At 46.4% G+C, this 20,570-nt stretch overlaps 1 protein-coding gene across 1 annotated transcript in view; it reads right to left on the bottom strand.

Annotated features, from left to right (window-relative positions):
- The window catches only part of LOC117044313 (phosphofurin acidic cluster sorting protein 2-like), a 171,010-nt gene extending 151,037 nt beyond the window's left edge, over positions 1-19,973 (bottom strand). The window contains exon 1 of the mRNA XM_033144948.1: positions 19,834-19,973. Coding sequence (XP_033000839.1) covers positions 19,834-19,889 — 56 coding nt within the window. The 5' untranslated portion in view covers positions 19,890-19,973. The remainder of the gene's footprint in view (positions 1-19,833) is intronic.
- Between the last annotated feature and the right edge of the window lie 597 nt (positions 19,974-20,570).

A 20,570-nucleotide genomic window follows, 5' to 3' on the forward strand; every position in this document is an offset into this window, starting at 1 on the left:
CCATGCCGTTAACTCTATATTCAAAGAAACCAAAACAGTGTAGCCAAGGGCTATGTGGTGCTTCCACAGTGTGCCCTGAATACCAAATACAGGTGGGAAGAGTTGCTTTTGTGCTTAGGCTCTGCTTGTAGTCTTGTCATGGGGATCTGGTTGGCCACGGTGAAAACAAAGCACTGGACTAGATGGGTGTTTGGCCTGATTTAGCAGTCAAGCTCTTATGTTCTTATGACTAATGGCCATGGTGGAGGATGGGAACTAGAGCCCAAAATATTAGGCAGGGGGAGCACTGGTTGGGGGGGGGGCTGCTACAGACTAAGCTGCCAGGTTGCAAGCCCAAAAGGTGCCCCAGTGTATTTGAAGTTGAGAAAGCAAAGGGAACTGCAGGAAAGTCAGTAGCGAAACTATCGTGGAAAACAGATGCGATTACAGAGTAAAATATAGTCAAGACGGTTTTACAGAACACAGAGCAATTCAGTAATCATTTCGGAGACACCTTTTAGCCCAATTTATACTCCATCAGAAACGAAGACAACCAAAAAAAAAATCTATTACCAAAAAGGCAATTGATTCTATGAAGAACGATGACCTCACCTCAGCACTGCCAGTCTGGAGTTACAAGCCAGAGTAATAGTTTCAAAATGGCCCATAAAAATTACACTCTGGAAATCAATCAACACTCCCAGAAAGCGTTCTGGGCCACCTGGCTCAAGACCGATGTTCTGATAAAAATCTCGAGCGACAGTTTTGTTAGAATAAAGAGCCCCAAGAGGCGAGAAATCATTCGAGTATCTTATTTGGCACACAGGTTATGTGCTTCATCCAACTGAACTAAACCTCTTTTCTGGGAACACCTGTTAGGTTTGTCACCTTCCTTGAAAAAGCTCCCTCAAGCTGCTGAGCTACAAGGCCCCATCTGCACAATACGTTAAAGGCAGTATCATACCACTTGAAATAGCATTGACTTCTCCTGAAGAATCCTGGGAACTGGAGTCTGTTAAAGGTGCTAAACATTATTGTTAGGAGATCCCTATTCCCCTGAAAGAACTACAGTTCCCAGAGTTCCCTGGAAAGAGGGATTAACTGTTCATTGGTTGGCATATCCATCTGTCTCAGCAGACAATGGAGGTGTGTACCAAACCACTCTGATAACTACAGCTCTGTGACAGGAAAGGTGTCTCTCAGCCCCCTTAACAAACTTCACTTCCCAGAATTTTGGGATGGAAAGCCATGAAAGTTTAAAATGGTATGATACCATAGTGCAGATGGGGTCACAAAACAGCAGGTGAAGATTCTGCCACCCCACTAAGCACCATGCCAGGGAAAGCTTTGCCTCCTAAACCTGAGTGTTATGTCAAGTTGCTGCTAAATGGTACAGCTGGAAAAAAGATGGCAACCCCCAGCCATTCGTGCTGCAAAAACATAATGCTTCAATGAGCAATTCGTTAATATCAGGCTGGTGCCTTTTGACAATGTAATTGGGGAGGGATATATTGCCAGCAAAGGGGGAATAGCTGCACAAGGACTAGCAAATGTATGTTGATGAAGAAAATCCACTTGTGCAAATGTTTTAAAGGAAATAACAAACAGAACAGGAGTTTTATTGCTAAACGGAACAGTGATCCTTGTGTCCTGGAATACTGTTTAGACTGACAACATAATCCTATACATGCCCACTCAGAAGTTAAGTCCCACCAAGTCCAATGTGGTACTTGGGTCTATTGCATTGTACGGGACTGCAGCCTTGATGAAGACATTCAGCCGGAAGTATTGTCAAAAGGTGTTAAGTCTATTTTTTGGAAATGAGTGTGTGTTCATTCATTGTTTTGAAACTTTGTGACTTAATTATCTGCTACTTTAAAATGTCAGCCCCACACACCCACGCACATACAGAACCAGCACTCCCAAGCCTCTGAAACAGAAGCAGAAACGGAGTTAAATTCAAATTAATTCCATGGTAGCAAACTCTTCAAAATCCTGCACCTAATATGCCAGCAAATGCCACTTCAATTCTCTATCTGGCATATGCAATGAAAGAGCTTTGCTTCTAAGTAGAGGATGGGTGTGTAGACCCCTCTTTATTAGAATTTACTAGTAAGGCAACCAAATACAGGTCGTGGCCAAATCCCTCTTTATTCAATGGGACTTAGTTCCAAGTTAAGTGTGCCTAATCCCACTGAGGTAAGTATGTATAGCATGTGTGGGGGAACTTAAGATCCTCTAACTCCCATTAGCCCAAGCCAATATAGCCAATGGTCAGAGATGGGGGCACCTGTGGTCTAGACAGACAGACACAGGTTAGCCAACCCTGCTGAACAAGATGGTGTTAGAAGCCCAATCCCTATGGCCCTCTGTCAATACAACTTCCAGCTTTGCACAACAGAACAATGCACATTTAAGCCAATGCACATTTAAGTCATCTAAGTTGAGCGGCAACATAGCTACATCCCTACTTCGCAAACCTATAATTAAAAGATGCTTCTGGTCAGCCGCTCTAATTCCATTCTAATATCATAAAACCTCAGCAACATATATAGCAGCTTTGTATTTGACAACTCAGCCTGGTTGCCATAGGCAATTGGGAGCTTCATGAAGATGAGTGTGTGCAATACCATGCAACCAAGTGAGCAGGCTAATGGAACGGGGACAGATTGCACTCTCCGCCTCCTTCGCCAGCCCACTAGATTTCCAAGCTAGCCATGAATGAAGGCCCCGTTAATATTTGGAGCAGGAGTGGTGGAAACTCTTGGAAGACTAGTAACCTTGTAGGCTTCATTACAGGACTGACTTACATTTTTCTCAAACATCCAAAAGAGCCTTCAGACAAGAAGAAACTGAAGAGGGATCATGAGACAAACCATTTGTCTCTGCAATCGTTCTGGATCAGCGTTTAAGGGCCAGAGAGCACTATCAGTTCAACCTCTGATTTGTTCCTAGCTGTGAATGGGGGATTGAAAAGTGCTGAAGGGCAGCCAGAAAACCCTTGGCAAGGTCAGGCAGGGGCTCTCAAGCCAGCCCTCCTCTTTGGATCTTGAAAGCGAGAGATGGTCTCATCTCCGACAAAAGACCTCTGCAAATTGGCTTGGTGGAGATCATTGTCCCTGGCAAGGCAGGATGCCCAGAAACAATTGCAAGGAAGTTGGAGGGAAGGAGGGTGTCCTATTATAATGCACTGAGAACTGGAACAGGTTTTGACCTATAAAGCCTTAAACGGCTCAGGAACACAAGACCTCAAGGACCGCCTCTTTCCATATGAACCTACCCAGATCCTGACATCATCTTCTGAGGTCCTTCTTTGTGTGCCTTCTCGAGAGATCTGGAGGGTGGCAACACAAGAACAGGCCTTCATTGCAGTGGCTCCCCGTCTGTGAAATGCTCTCCCCAAGGAAGTTTGCCTGGCGCCTTCATTATACACCTTTAGGCACCAAGCAAAAACACTCCTTTTTAAACAGGCCTTTGGTTGATTTGGTTGACATCCTATGCCCTTTGAAAATGTGGCGTTCTTTTTGGCGGGGTGGGGCTATTGGGTTGTTGTTTTTATGTTGGTTATGTATTTTGTAGTTTTATATTTTGATTTTATTCTGTGAATAAATAAATATATAAATAAATAAAGCAGTACAAAAGATTGGTGCGGCTTCAGTCTGCTCCAGAGTTCAGCAAGATGGGAGGACCCCCCCCCCTTCATCTCTCTCCCACCCCCCCAGTTGTGTAGCACAGGCAGAGGAAGGAGCAGTCAGAATGTGTGGACCTCAGTGTGGTAGTGAACTTAACATTTTGCACCATCAAGAGCTGCAGGACAGGCAGGGAATCAACAGGTGCATCTCCCCCTGGCATTAGATTCAGTGATAATGCAGTCACACCTGTAGAGTTTCTGCCTAAAGATTCAGCGCTTCTGCCTATAAGAGCGGTAGCAATGCCATGCAATGTTCAACAGTTCCATGGAGGAGTGCAGTGTCCTATAAATGATTCAAGGCAAGTAATATAGTTGCCAACTGACTTGAAAATAAAGCCAGCCCGGTCTGCTCCTGTACCTTTAATGACTTCTAGATCTTCAGAAATCAGCAGACGACGGTTTTGCAGCACATATATTGTTACCTATTGAATTTGTCAGTAATTCTATACAAAAGAAAAAGCCCAAAGCAACGAGACAAACATTGCCAGGCAATGGTGTTTAAGAGTGGCTTGAAGCACAGAAATAAAAGCATAGCTACAATGGCCGATTGAAAATCTGGCAACCCATAGTCAGCAAGAAAAGGGAGTCTCATGGATTCTTTGGCTGTGCAGCCAAGACACCAATTCCAGGAATTATTTGAATCTAGATTTCAGAGTTCTGCAACAAGCTTCAAGAAACTTCCCCTACCAGACACTGAAAGCTGCAGAGATACAAGGTGCAAATGTTTTAAAACAAATATTCAATTTTTTTCCATCAAATTAATTAAAAAACAATACTGGAAGAGGGGCCTGGTGCCCTCCAAGTGTTGCTGGTCTCCAATTCTCATCAGCACCAGCCAGCATGGCCCATGTTCAGGGATGGTGGAAATCATAGTTCAGTAACACACAGAGGGCCACAGGTCACCCACCCCTGTTGTAAGGTCTAGGGAAGGCACCAAAAGTGGTTTTTAGCAAGGGGTCATGCTGGAGAGAACTGGCAAAGAAAGCCATGCAGCAAGCTGAGATGAAGCGGCAGCTTGGGGGAAAGAGTCGATCTAGGAATGAAGTGTTAACCTCCAGAGTTCAGGCTAAACAAGAATAGTCAGGAGTCAGCAAGTAGCCTAGGATACAGCCAATTATATGTTGATATTGAGAACCCAAGTACAGCAGGCATCCAGCTAGAAAAGGTTGGCTGGTGTGGAGTCTAAGATCATCACCTTGCAACGGGTTAAAGGTAGGGTGATTAAGTCTTGCATTCTGCATTCATCCGTGACTAGCCAAGCACTCAGCAATGAGAGCAGACCAGGGATGGCCAAGCTGGTGCCCTCCAAATGATGCCAGTCTACACTTTCATCACCCCTGACCATTAGCCCAATTAGTTGGGGCTGACGTAGTTCCAACAACCTCTGGAAGGACATTGGCTACAGTAGAGTGTGTCCCTATGGTCCTCATCCCAAGCACCTGGTAATAAAAGGTACTATATACAAAGATCCCTTCTTAGCTAGCACAGTTCACGACTCATAATCTGAATCCCGTTACCTCCACCACCAGCATCATTTTGACTGCCTCATCTCAAAGGTGGTGTCTTATAAAGCCATGAGCGATATAAAGTTCTTCAAAGGGCACATCCATATTCATGGATCTAGAGCCACTGAAGGTACACATTTGAGAGCCCAGAATTTAAGTGGCAGTTCGAGCTCAACGGTTCCAGTTTGATGTAGCTGCTAGGAACAGCAGCTCACTCTGCCCTCTTGCCTTGATATCCAAGATTCCAGTAGCTTATTTCCAATTTAAGCAGCCAGAGTGCTTTGCAACATATCAGTATTGAAGGTCTTCCAAAAAATAGTGTTTTCTTGCACTGCACTCACTCTTCCACCTCCCGGAATTCCCCAACTCGGAGAGCTTAATTTTTCAGCCATTAATTAAGGCTGTCATGTACTTTTATGGGAGGCGTTATAGCAACTCTGTAATTAAAGACGGAGAAAATGAATCCTCTCTCTTTCTTTAAAAAAAACTAACACAAACTTTCAGCAATTTTCAAAGTTTTTGTGAAGGGGTTACTACCCAAGTTTATTGCATGCGGCGCAAATTAGATTACACATCAATTTCACCAATTGCTTTTACGATCTCAATTTCATCTTTGGATTCAGAGCTGTAGATTTGTTATTTCTCACCTCTCCAGGCACTTAACTCCATAAAACATTAAATCAGCAGAATGGGAGGGGGGGGATTCATTGCCAACATGCCACAGAATGCCACCTAGCACAGCTGCGCTTGGGCACTCTAGCTTCGTGGCATTTCTTGAAAAGCTGAGTCCCCAAACAGGATGCACCAACCACACATAGAGTGGCAAAGCACATGCAACACTGATCTCACCTCCTTATTCTCTGTCAATACATGGGCAGAGGTACCCTCTCAAGGATCAGAGTAAGGATGCCCTGAGATCCCCTAAGGCACTGCAAGCTACAGTGGGAGAATCGTGGAGGCATCATAAGATCGCAAGAGGCCTGCTAACCCAGCTGGTAACCAGAAGCACACAGCAGGGCGCAACTTAATTTTTTATTTTTTATTTTAATTCTGTGGTGGCCGGTGTGCAGCACTGGATGACATCACAGATCTCCATCATACCACTTTTCCTCCAGGAGGGCAAGACGAGAGCTAGTTAATGCCAAACAGATCTGGACACGGTAGTTCTGTATCCAACAGAGATTCAAGCCTTCCTTTTGATTTCTGTCAGATCCATCCAGCACCAGCATTTTCAGACTCTCACACAACTGTGTCACGCAGGGGATCCAATGGCCAATTCTAATTGGACTTGACTTTGGGAAGCAACCTGCTGAGACACACAGATGTAGCCACAGACGGGCCGATAGCCCTTCCTCCCAAGCACAGCTTGCTCACTTTCCCTGCCTCTTCTGTTGCAGTTTTGTAATCATTTCTAGAAGCCTGGAGACACCAAGCATTGCCTACCATTTTTCACACTTTTCATATTTAGCCTGCTTCAAATTACATCTGTCTAAACCGAGTATTTGGGGCATATATCAGCCAGATAGCCTCTCATTAATGTTCCTCTCCCTCTTCTACAAATTAGATTTGGGCAGCAAATTAAAAAGCTAGACTTACTTGGCAGCTTTAAAATTAAGGCTGAAGTTAAAGAATTTCTCTAGTGCAATTGGATTTTGAGCATGCATCTAGCCTGCAATCCTAAATCCACTTAGCCTCTCGGGTTTTGAGATGTGGGGCAGGAGCACTTTTTTTAAGAATGAGGGCCACATTGCCATCTGGGGCAATCTCCCGGGGGCCACATGACAGTGGTAGGCAGAGCCGGAGGCAAAAAGCAGGTAAAGCAACGAATGGTGCAGCCTAGTTTATACAGACAAGCCTTTCTAGCCTCCATCTGGTCAAGTAAAAGCACAGACATCTTCCAGCTAGGCAAAAAAACACACAAGGAAGGTATGAATCATAGAATTGTAGAGTTGGAAGGGACCCCCAAGGGTCCTCTAGTCCAACCCCCTGCAATGCAGGAATCTCAACCGAAGCACCCACAACAGATGGCCATCCAACCTCTGCTTAAAAACCTCCAAGGAAGGAGAGCACACCCAATTCTGAGGGAGACGGTTCCACTGTCAAACAGCTCTTACTGTCAGAAAGTTTTCTGTATGCTTAGTTGTAATTTCCTTTCTTGTAACTTGAAGCCATTGGTTCAAGACCTACCCTCCGGAGCAGGGGAAAACAAGCTTGCTCCATCTTCCATGTGACAGGCTATGAGGTATTTGAAGGTGGTTATCATATCTCCTCTCAGTCTCATCTTTTCCAGGCAAAATATACCCAGCTCCTTCAAACATTCCTCATAAGGCTTGGTTTCCAGATCCTTGATCATCTTGGTTGCCCTCCTCTGCACATGAAGTAGGCTTGGTGAGGGATGTGGCCTGGGGAGAATTCTGAGAGAGTAACAGAGAGGCCTAGAGCAAGAGTCAGCAAACTTTTTCAGCAGGGGGCCGGTCCACTGTCCCTCAGACCTTGAGGGGGGCCGGACTATATTTTGGAAAAATAATAATGAACGAATTCCTATGCCCCACAAATAACCCAGAGATGCATTTTAAATAAAAGGACACATTCTACTCATGTAAAAACACGCTGATTCCCAGACCGTCCGCGGTTCGGATTTAGAAGGCGATTGGGCCGCATCCGGCCCCTGGGCCTTAGTTTGGGGACCCCTGGCCTAGAGGGCCAAGTTGGGCCTAAGGCAGCAAGCTTGGTTCTTTACCATAAGCCTTCACCCTGGTAGGAACAGGAAAGGGTGGGGAGCCTTCCCTAACCAGGGAAGCTTTTCTCCCTGTGCCAAATCAGTCCTCTGAGGGTGGAGAAACCATTCCCTATTCACCTCGTATGGCTGCCTGGAGGCAAGGGCCCCTCTCCAACTGGAGGCACAGCAGAACTCTGACAAGTAATTCTTCTTGGCTTAGAGCTGTGAGGGCTTAGATTTCCGTGGTTGGGATATGTGATTAATACACAAGCCAGAGAGACACATCCCTGGAGCGGATGATCTAACTGACCTTTTCCAAATCGGGTGCCTCCCAGTTCTTCAGGGCCTTTGGTGAGTGTTTGCAAAATGGGAGTCGTGGAGTGCACTGTGCGAGGCAATCCAAATCCTGCCGTTCCAGCAGCTGCATCAGACCAAGCTCATTCTAAGCTCAAGACCCAAACAATGACATCTTCAGGTGAACTTTCAAGGTTTAATCAATTTCGTCAAACAAGGACAAGCGTAAAAAGCATCCTAAGGACAGCTTGATCTCTATCTCCCAGCCTGATCACAGAGATCATCCGGAGGAGCACCGCCAGTTGTCCCCTGTGTTACAGAGGCCTGACTGGCGTCATATAGGCATCAAGATTTAGTGTTGCCAGTCCCATGCTGTGGTCCACCCTTCCAGCAGAGATTGGTCAGGAATGCTCCCTACTGAGTTTCAGGGGGCTCTTTTGTATGACCATAGGCCTAGCCAGCAAAGTTCACATTCAAAAAGGGTATTCCCCTTCCCCGGGGGGAATGTTGTCTTCTTAAAGACAAGGGGTTCAACATGTAAACATCTCAGTGCCGCACAAGGTTATTGTGGTCCTGCAGGCCAAGGAGGCAGCTGGAGGGCAGTCAGAAAGGAGGCGGAAAATGATTATGCAAACAGAGGGATGTGGAAATATTGCAAGCACAGCCACCTTGCAAAATCCTAGATTCAATCACCACACATGTAACAACAACAACAACAACAACAACAACAACAACAACTTTATTATTTATACCCCTGGGTTGCATTACATGCAACATCACCACACAAATTAAGACTCACAGAAGCTTGACACATTCACTCTTAACTGGCATAGGCAGTCAACATGGTCTGCAATTTTTTTTTAAGAAGTATGGTGCAAAGAGACTTAGAACAGAAACAGAAGTCAAGAGTCAAGAGTCAAGCTCTCTCCAGGAATTATCGGCCCAAGAGGGAACACCGATAGAGGGGGGCTTCAGTTTTACTTCTGCCCCCTTCACATGTTCATAGTGCGAGTCTTGTTTTTCCAGGGTTCCAGCTAAGAAGCAGAGCCTCCATGGATGCACAAGGCTCCCCGCATGCAGAGGGACTGGAGGAGTCACGTGGGGCCAGGGTTAATCATGTGCCCCCACTGCCCTGCTCTACCACCTGTGTTCCCTCTTCAGGCAATAATGCCCAAGGAGGGCTTCAGAAACCTGATCTTCCAAACATTCCAGAACTGCAAGTGGTTACAGCTTCAACAACTCTGTAACAAGGAAACTTGCTGACATGTATTTCAATATCTTATTTTTTCTGGACGCAGCCTACCAATAACAGCTCCTCTATATTGGTTGGCTTCACGCAGCATGACTACGGCTTAGCACAAACATGCAAGTGTGCAGCTCCAGGAAAAGGGATCGCATTCCCCTGCTCTTCGCCAGCTGCTTTTCAGCTGTACTGAGTTAAGCCATGGTGTGACTTGGGGTGGCCTGCAAACCAGGCCGTTGCTGCACAAATTTTAGGATCACCCATAAAATATCAGGGTTGGGTGGTTGTTTGGGGGCAAGTAGTGCTTTTATACCAGCTGTCCAAAAATTACTTCTAGTCCTATTAATGTCTTGGTCAAAAGACAACATGCACGCAAGCGACTAATGCTATGACGAAAGGGGGTCAAAAGAGTTTAACAGTGCATCGTACAATAAATACATCGTACGCTTGTTTTACTCAAAAGTAAGTTCCACTGAGTTCAATCTGACTTATTATTCTCAAATTACCAGTAAGTGTGCGTAGGACTTAAGCCTTCATCTCCAGGATTTCTGCATACGACTTATGAGCAGACACAGGCCCCCTTCCCATACGCATCCTGCACAATGAGAGGCATTGCCCAGGGTACAAACCCAAGCCATTACAGAGAAACAGCATGCATACGCAAGAGAGAATGTTGCAGCCACTGTGGATGAATCACACTGAGCAACATGTGTGTGAGTCCAGCAAACAATCAAACTATTTCTCACTGATCCTATTTGTCATTGATGGTGGTAGGAGCATTCCCCTCTCAACTGGATACAGATCAACTGGGGGAAAGAGCCACACAACAATGTGAATTAAGGCACCCATGGGTGGGCTCACAATCCGCCTTTCTGTGCTATGATGTCAAATTACTGGGAAGTGTGAAAGAGACCGCAGTAAGCCAAAAGGCAAAAACCTTTCCAGCATTACTATTTATCCTAGAAATGACTTGGGGTGGGCTGCAGGGTTGTGATCAAAAATATACTGTCAGAAACAGCCCAATGCATCTTTGGGATTTCTGTTCTATCTGGCTGCTGCTGCTTCTGGCAGGGGCCTTCCTGTTTAAATCCCTATACCTTTTTCTGCAATAAATCTGTGCCTGGCTTCAAGCACACCATATTCCAGATTGCACAGGTCCATTTCAAAACTCTGGGGATTCAACAGAAGAGGTTGCTTCATTTCTTTGAAGAACAATTTACATAAGTTTAGATCTTGCAGCCATCCACTCCCACCGCCACCCCGCCTGTTTCTGAGTAAAAGGTTCTTAATGCCTTTAACAAGAATAAAGAGCTCAATGAGAGAATGGAATCAAGTTAATGTAATCCCCCTCATATCTTAAATGGGATAACTTTATCCTCAACATTCCCTCCCACCCAAATACATTGTTAAAAGGACCCACGGGCTTAACTTCTACTTCTTCAAACATCTCAGCTGGCTTCCACTTACGATCATATTACTTTCCTTCAGGTTTCTGTCCTTCACCTATTTTCTTTTTAAGGAATTTATTGGTTATAACGCAACTATCCAAGGGAAATTCAGTATGGTGGTTTAGAGAGACCATACTCAGTTGGACTTGGGACAGCTGCACTGCAGCCAATGCATTGCTCAAAAAAGCAGGCTGAAGGAACGCAGAATGATCTGGGGTGCACAATGTGGTATCCAGTGTGGTGCCCATGGGCACCAAGGCACCAGATGCCCACGGGAAACACACAGGCAAGAACCTGAGCGCTACAGCACTCTCCCTTCCTGTGGTTTCCAGGAACTGGTAATCGGAAATATTTCTGCTCAGACCATGAAGGCAGAGCATAGCCATCACTGCTAGTAGCCCCAGGCAGCCTTCTCCCCTGTAAATTTTAAAGCCATCCAAGTTGGTGGCCATCAATGCCTCTTGTGGGAGCGAGTTCCATAAGATGCCCCCATGAATTCTAGTGTTAAAAGAGAGGGAGGAAAACTCTTCTCTGCCCACTTTGAGAGCTGGACCATAAAGAAGGCTGATCGCCGAAGAATTGATGCTTTTGAATTATGGTGCTGGAGGAGACTCCTGAGAGTCCCATGGACTGCAAGAAGATCAAACCTATCCATTCTCAAAGAAATCGGCCCTGAGTGCTCACTAGAAGGACAGATCCTGAAGTTGAGGCTCCAGTACTTTGGCCACCTCATGAGAAGAGAAGACTCCCTAGAAAAGACCCTGATGTTGGGAAAGATGGAGGGCACAAGGAGAAGGGGACGACAGAGGATGAGATGGTTGGACAGTGTTCTCGAAGCTACTAACATGAGTTTGGCCAAACTGCGGGAGGCGGTGAAGGATAGGCGTGCCTGGCGTGCTCTGGTCCATGGGGTCACGAAGAGTCGGACACGACTAAACGACTGAACAACAACAACAATTTCATAAACTTCTATCATGTCACCTTGTACTCGCTATTTCACTAAACTCGAAGGTCCCGAATGCTGCAACCTTTCCTCATACAGGAGGTGGCCCTTTTGTGAAACTTTCTAAACCACCAAAGGACTGTTTTTGTTTTTATTTAAAGGGTTTTGCTGCTCCTTAACCCACAGTGCAAACCTGCACGTTTAGTATGTGCTTGAATCCCTCCCACAAAATACTGACAGTCTGGAAGCCACCTGAATCACCATCAGTTCATCCTACCAATATAATGCCCATGGTAAATAGGAAGGGGACGACAGAGGATGAGATGGTTGGACAGTGTTCTCGAAGCTACCAACATGAGTTTGGCCAAACTGCGAGAGGCAGTGAAGGATAGGTGTGCCTGGCGTGCTCTGGTCCATCGGGTCACGAAGAGTCGGACACGACTGAACGACTGAACAACAACAAAAATAGGAAGACCATATTTTTACCCTAAATAATAGTTACTCTTCATATTTGCTTTCTGCAATGCTAGAAACCCTATCCCACGCAGTCTGACAACCTGTCATTAGTTAAGTAGATCACAATAGATTCAGAAAGGTTCCCCCATCTCAGAATACCTTTTTTTTTTGCTTCAAGTGACACTCCAATCACTTTGATCTGCAACTGATTTGTTACTTGGAGAAAATGTGCTTAAATTTAAGATCCAATTTTATTATTGTATAAAATTAATGTGAGTTTGCCTGCTTCATTGTCTGTATCCTTGACAAGATGACAAGCACAAGGGTGGGATTTTAATCTACATGAGCAACTGCAAGGCACTGGTAACTCCCCCAGATTTCATTAATGGTGGTCATAAGAGTGTATGTGACATTAGACGTGGATAGTATTAAAATAGATAGAACAGCCCTAGATCACCTGGCTTCAATCATATAGCAGTTCACAGGATCTTGACAAGTCATTCAACTTAGCATCTGTTCCTATTAAGAAGTCAGTGTTGTAGCAAGTCCTTCAGTTTTACCAGAGTAAGTTGAGCTTGAGCACCACCAAAAATAGTGTAGATGGACAACAGTTTGGTTGGTTTTCATCTTCTGCTGTCTTAAACTGGCCTCTCACTATCAAGGAATCTGGGGTCCTTCGGATGTTGTTGGATGCCCCTCAGCTCCAGTCAAGCAGCATTCTTCCCATCTGAAATTAGCAACTGGTATTCTGCCTCTGACAGTGGAGGTAGAACCTGATGCCATCATATCTTTTAAAGCCACCCAAGCAGGTAGCCATCACTAACTCTTGGAGGAGGAAATTCTATGGGACCTGAGAACCGTGGAGTCAGCCAAGAGCCGTCTGTTTCCAAGGCTTCGGGATGGAGCCACTCCTTAGAGATCTACAACAGAGGTGGCTAACCTGTGACCCTCCAAGTTGTTGCTGCTGAACTACAACTGCCATCATCCCTAGCTAGAGCTGATGGAAGTTTTAGTTCTGAAACATCCTGGAGTGTCACAGGTTAGCCGCCCCTGCTCTACAAACAGTGCTGAGCCTGCTACCCACATCCCCTTCTTCCATCCCACCCAACCCTTTGAGGCCTTCACGTGAACCTGACCTCCTGAAGGATGTATCAGGTCCCTAGTCCAATCCTCAATGAAAAAAAACCTGTTCTTCAATTTGCACATCGTACTTGGAATATAGAAGTCCGGGAAGCTTGACAGAGTTCCATGGTGGGGCTCAGAAATACAGGAATTCCAACAACGTCCCCCCCCCCCTTTGATCCAAGGTCAAGAATGTTATCTCAACAAAGAGGGTTTTCCTTCACAAAATGGAGGGCAGCCCAGATAATAATCAAGTGCCACCTCAAAGCCACCCCCTGCCCCTATTATGTAGGCCAGAAGAAAATACTGAGCAAAGAAAATGCAGGATTTTTCTTCTTCAAATATGCCTGCTTTTGAAGGATCAGAGCAACCTAGGCAGCTCTCCTTCCTGTTGCTAAGAGACAGGTGTTTAGGTACTACAGCAACCTTCATAACCAGAAGATTCTCTCACTGTCGACAAGCTCTGCAATTTGCAATGTAATATGGTATAGTATGGACAGCCATGGTTCCCCACCACCCAAAAAATAAAGCATGGCACAGTATCTCCTTCCACATTCAGCTAAAGGTGTAAACAAGATGCTCCAATTAAAAGGGTCCAGGCATTCGGACATCTATTGTTCTGCAAAGGAATACAAGAATATTTTCAACATCAGAATCTGTTCTATTTCCCACTAAAGCAGTCTTTGCCAACTTGGCGCCCTTCAGATGTTCTGAACTGCCACTCCCATCAGCTGCAAGTCCACACAGCCGTAGCTGAGACTGATGGGAGTTGTAGTCCAAAACATCTGGAGGGTGCCAGATGGGTAAAAGCTGTGCTAAACTTTCTCTACCCCAACTCCAGATTCTCATATGTGGAGGACTTCAAAGCAGCTAGTACAATCAGATTCTGTCCTCATATAACCCCCAACTGGTTCCCCTCTTCATTAATGTCACCTTCACAAGATTTTTGTTAGACCACAAAGATATTTGCTGCCTGCATTCATCTCAAGAGGATTTCTGGCCGGATAAGAGAAGTACCGGTATATGAGAACCAATGCCCTTCCAATGTAGATCTCTCCTAGTTTGAGATCCCCTGCACATGTTTCAAACAAGGATCTAAGAATGAAACTGTTGGAGAGGGGGACAGATGGGCAGAAGTGAAGAAAGGGAAGGGGGCTATGTGTGTGCATGCTTGCATAGAATCAGAGTTGTAAGGTATCTCAAAGGTCCTCTAGTCTGACCATCTTCAGATGGGGGAAATTCACCACTACAGCATACCTGAGAGGAAGAAGAAGAAGAAGAGTTTGGATTTGATATCCCGCTTTTCACTACCCGAAGGAGTCTCAAAGCGGCTAACATTCTCCTTTCCCTTCCTCCCCCACAACAAACACTCTGTGAGGTGAGTGGGGCTGAGAGACTTCAGAGAAATGTGCCTAGCCCAAGGTCACCCAGCAGCTGCATGTGGAGGAGTGGAGACACAAACCCGGTTCCCCAGATAAGGAGTCTACCGCTCTTAACCACTACACCACACTGGCTCCAGAGGGAAGGACATTCAGCCTCTTCTTGAGTCTAACTCACCTGAGTCTAAATATTTCTTTTTCTTTTCATCTGAACCCATTGATTCAGATGCTACCTGCTGGGGCGACAGAAATCAAATCTGTTCCATCATCTGTGAGACAGTGCTTCACATTTTTGAAGGTGGCTATTATCATCCTCTCTCTAATTGCCTCTTTTCCAGACTAAATATGCCCAACTCATTCAACCTTTCATCACAGGACTTGGTTCACCCAGACACTTTGTCAGACTTCTCTGGACATGTTCCAGTTCATAGATATCCTTAAAGTGTAGCACCTCCAGGTGAGATCCAACATAAGCAGAACAGAGTGGTATCATTACATATTGTGATCTGGACACTATGCAGCTGTTGACACAACCTTTAATTGCATTAGCCTTTCTAGATGCCACATCACACTGCTCACATATGCTGAGCTTGTAATTTACTAAAACCCCTAAGTCCTTTTCACATGTATACTGCTGTCAAGCCAGATGTCATCCACTCTGTATTTAAGCATCCAGTTCCTCCCACCTAAACATAGAACTTGACATTTATCCTGGTTGAGAAATTTGTTAGTTCTATAATAATAATAATAAAATTATTATTTATACCCCTCCATCTGGCTGGGTTTCAGCAGCCACTCTGGGCGGCTTACAGCATATCTAAAATCTCCATCCTGTCAAGATCTTGGGTACTATTTGTCTTCAAAGGCATTAGCTATACTACCCAGCTAGCTTGGTGTCACCTGCCATGTTGATTAGAGATCCCACCACTCCTTCATCATAAAAGATATTACAACACTGGGCCCAGGACAGAACCCCACAGCTCCCTCACATGCCATTTTTCTCCAGATTGACAAGTGTCCATCAAACAAGCTGCAAACCCATCTAACAGGAGAACCGCCCAGCCCACATTCTACCAGCTTGCCAAGAAGTATATCATGGGGGACCTTGTTGAAAGCTTTGTTTGTCTGTTTCAGCAATACATGGATCCTTGGGTGCACCTCACCCAGCAATTTAACACAGCTGAGTCCAACAGATGCCTTTTGTCTCTGCTTTAGGACTGGAGAAAGAGAGAGAAATTGTGCTTTCTCTAAAAAGTGACACTTCCTACTCTTCCATGGTATTCTTTTTCTCCTGTTCCTAAGCAACCTGAAGTGTTCCAATATATCAGTATCTCAAACATCACAGCTTGTGCTCATTCCAAGCACCAGCGTGGCACCTGTGAAAATAAAAATTAGAGATTTGACCACAGAAAATTGGCCAGAAATAGCCCCACAATGCGAGTGCCAAAGATCCCCTTGCCAACTAACATAAAAGGAAACTGTTCCTGCATGGGATTCTGAGCCACTTTCTGTTTTGTCAGTCAACAACAAAGGACACATCTAGAAAAGGTTAGGAACTTGGACACGAACTTGGCAGTAAAGAATGCCCTCAATCTTCTCAGCAACAGACCAGTTCCTATTCCTACCACAAATAAAGAACATATTAACACAGAGCAGTGGGCACCAAAACATAGCTCCCTCTAAGTTCATCATCACATGTTCATCTGCCAGGACAATTCTGAACCTATAGAGCAGAAGCAAGAGCAGTTAGCAAGAGCTGCTAATGGGAACAGCCATCTCCACCAACTATAGCATAATTTGCCATGATTCTCCCCAGCATAAAGCAACCATGTTCACCCTTAAAAATCTGGGGACATTCAGATGTGCACCTTCCAGATCTGTTAATAAAAGTGTATAGACACATACACATCAAGCCTGAGCAATAATACACAAGTTTCAAGTACTCTTCAGACATTGCATGCATGCATGCATTTATGAAAGGCTGCCAACCACCCTTCATGAATCTCCTGCAAAACTTGAGCCAAGTTTGTTTTCATAAACAGCATGACAGCTTTGCAAGATGCCTGAGAAGCAGGTGTGGCGAACCTCTGGCTCTCCAGTTGTTGCTGAACTACAACTCCCATCACCCCTGACCACTGACCATGCTCATCTGAGATGATGAGAGCTGTGGTCCAAAATTTCCGGAGGGCACCAGCTTGGGACAGGCTGCTCTGCAGCCCTGTGTATAGCAAAAGAGATACCTGCTTTGTTAAAGCCCAGCAAACTTTGCACAGCAGGACACGTTGACTGAAAAGCACAAATGATGAGCTGTATAAACAATACAAACTGCTAATAGAAGCAAGATTCCAAGTCATGATTTGTCTGCATGGAGACAGTTCCCATCAGTTGCCATGGAATGTGGCAGAGCCTGTGGATACACAAAGCTTTTCAAAAGCAGCTTGCTTTGGTAGCACACCCTCTTCTGTACAGCATTTGCATAAATACTTGTTTACCAGTTTGAGAGGTTAATCTTCCTTCCCTCTCCTCCCCCAAATTAATCTCAGCAAACTAGCTCGGGGAATCAATTAGTAAGTGCTACATGCTGTGGCCGTCCATAAGTTGAACTACATCTCCCCTCTTCCCTGACTACTGGCAACATTGGTTGAGGCTGGTGGGAGTTGGAGTCCATCCCCATATCGGACAGCTGCATATTCCTGCATTGCAAGAGCTTGGACTAGATGACCCTCAGGGTCCCTTCCAACCCTACAATTCTATGATTCTAATATCTGAAGGGTCACAGGCTTAGCTACACAGGCTTAGCTACCCCTGCTTTAGTCTGCACCATTTGTAACCCCCAAAGACACTTCTAACAAGGGCCAAGTAAACTGAAGAGGTGAAACCCCTCTTTCTTCATGACACTAAGGATAGCAGAATGAGGTACACAGCCAGGATAAACACAAAAGTCTTCTTTTCCAATAGGATGAGCATGGGTGTGGGTTTCTCGCTTTCAACCAGGAGCTTCTTGACCTGGCCATTTGTTGAAACAGCCTGTGACCTTCTTATGTTATATGTGATAGCCAGCTATGGCATGTGAGTTTATTGCAATGCACATGCATGTACAGCTCTCCACTCTAACAGAAACTTAAGTATTCCAAACAACTATTTTATTTGTCTATATCAGAAATAAGGAACTAGTGGTCCTCCAGTTGTTGTTGGATTCCAAGCCCCAGACTTGGAGGACATATTTTCCATCCCTTGGTGTAACAGTTGTCCTGGAGCAGTTACAGCAAATTGCTTATTGACCACAATTTAACTGATAGGCACAGGAAGACTAAAATGGATACAGCATCTAAGAGCATGATCTGTCTTTTCATTTGCTGAGTCCCCATTAAGTTCAGTGGGGCTCACTCTATAATAAATGGCTCTAGGATTGAAACCTAAAGCCATTAATTTCAATGTGAATAATAGGTGCACATAACTATACATCAGGTCAGGATGAAGGCTGCCTGCCCAAACAATCCCAAATGCCTAACCGTGTACATCAGACACTTTTTATCCATCCTACCAACAGAACACCCAAGTAGTATTACAGTGGTGCCCCGCTAGACGAATGCCTCGCTAGACGAAAAAGTCGCTAGACGAAGGCATTCGTCTAGCGGAAGGCTGCCCCGCTAGACGAAAAAGTCTATGGGGCTGCCTCGCAAGACGAAAAATTTTCGTCTTTTTTTTTTCGCCTCGCAAGACGAAAAACCTGCTAGACGAACATTTTCGCAGAATGAATTATTTTCGTCTAGCGGGGCACCACTGTATTTTTTTAATAAAAAAAAAACTCATCTGCCCCACCCGCAGCCCTTGACAGTAACAGTTCATCACCATCAAACCAATCTTCATTTCAATAAGGCGCAAAGAGGTGAGAACAAGCACTGATGAGTAAGTGGAGAAAACAAATAGAATAAGCTGGGTGAAAGTAACTGAACAGATGGATGTTATGTAGTGGTATCACCCCCCATCATCATCATTACCAATGTTAATTAGCAGTGTACAGATTTCTGGGACAAGAGCATCTACTGCTGCCTTGCTAAAAAGTTAACTAGGGAAAGCCAGCACAAAGTACACAACGCAAAGTGAAGCAGAGGAGTAAATAATTGTGTGAGTAAGGCCTCAGTGATTCCCTCACACCCCTCTCTCCTAGCCAAACCTTTCATCTTGTGCAACCCTTTGCAGCCACCAACTTACACTTGTCAAGCCCAGAGTCCAGTTCTCCCACCCCCCCAAAAATTATACATCCACAATACTCATGTTTTACTACTGGCAATTATGGGCTAAATATCACCACTCAGGTGGTCCACCTGTTGTTCAATCCCTCTTTATGAACAGATGTTTATCACATCCATCACGGAATGCAGCAAACCCCAAACTATCCTCCAGATCATACATTTTTTTTTAAAAAACAAACCAACTTGGGATAATGCCTTTCTCCTAGATGAGCTAAAACCCACCCCACACATGCCTGCACAAACTTCCTGAAGAACCTCAAAAGATCTGAGCGGAATCTTAGCTTCTCACTGCGACCCAAGATACTCTTGGGTATGTGCATAGATGCATAGCTCTGTGCATGTGTGTGTGTGTGTGTGCGCGCACACCAAAAAAAAAAAATCTGTGTTCACTCTCCCATACACAAACCCTTGTTCCACAAATGTACACCTTTCTTTTTCGGGGGGGGGGGGGGAACCTGCACACCATCCCTAAAGTCCACATCTGCCCTTGCACATCACAAAGGCACGCACCTCCAACACCCCAGCCCAACTCGGCCCACCCAAGCCAAGCCCCCAGACCCTTAAAAATAAAAATAAAAACCCACCCCACGGAAAGCCCCACCCCATCCGCCCCACCCTGCCGGCAGACACCCCGTTATGTCGGCGCCGCCACGCCTCCGCGTCCCCTCCCCCCCCCACATTCCGCTGTGTGAACCCCACAAACGCGCGCGCACAGGGTCAACCTCCCCTTCCACCAACCGCCTCGCCCCCCACCCCGCCCTGGCGTGGGGAGCTCCGTCCAGCGACCGCCCACCTCACCTGGGCACGCAGCTGGGCGCCGAGCGGTCGATCTCCCAGGTGGCGAAGAGGTTCATAGGCACCGGGACCGGCCCGAGACCCCCAGAGACCCCCGACACCGCCCCGCACGGACCCGGAGCGGGCACGGCCGAGCCGGCAACCGCCGCCGCCCCGGGCCCGGACCCCAGAGAGCCCGCTGCTCCCGCTGCTGCCGTCGCCGTCGCCGCCGCCATCGCGCCGCTACCCTGGAGCCGAAGGCTGGGTGCGCTGGGAGGGGAGAGAAGGCGGGCCGGCGGTCGGGGGGCGGCCGGGACCCTCGGCCCAGCCCCGACCTCCGCCTCACAGCGCGGGCGGAGTGGGGCGTAGCCTAGCGCGCGCCGGGCCAATCGCGAGAGGCGCGCGGGCGGGGCGGGGCCGGCCGCGGCCTCGGGCCAACCAGCGCGGGGAGGAGCGGCCGGCTCTGGGCAGCCGACCAATCGGAGGCGCGGGAGGCAGGCTTTCGAAAGGAGGATAGGCTCGACTGGGCGTGGCCTCGGGGGACGGAGAGACTGGAGAAAGGGGTGGGGCAAAGCCGGACCCTCGAAGGATCAGAGAGGAGCTGAGTGACGCGGGGCTCGCCCAATAAAGAAATATATGCATAGCCACTGTGGCTGTTTGGCCAATGGCTCCACTGGTTCATCTTTGTGTTCTGTTGGCAAACCTCACATTCCACCGGCGGGGCTTCTGCCACATGCCGTTGCCCCTTCAGCCAGCGGATT

The sequence above is a fragment of the Lacerta agilis genome, chromosome 3 (assembly GCF_009819535.1).
Source record: "Lacerta agilis isolate rLacAgi1 chromosome 3, rLacAgi1.pri, whole genome shotgun sequence".
Classification (NCBI taxonomy): Eukaryota; Metazoa; Chordata; class Lepidosauria; order Squamata; family Lacertidae; genus Lacerta; species Lacerta agilis.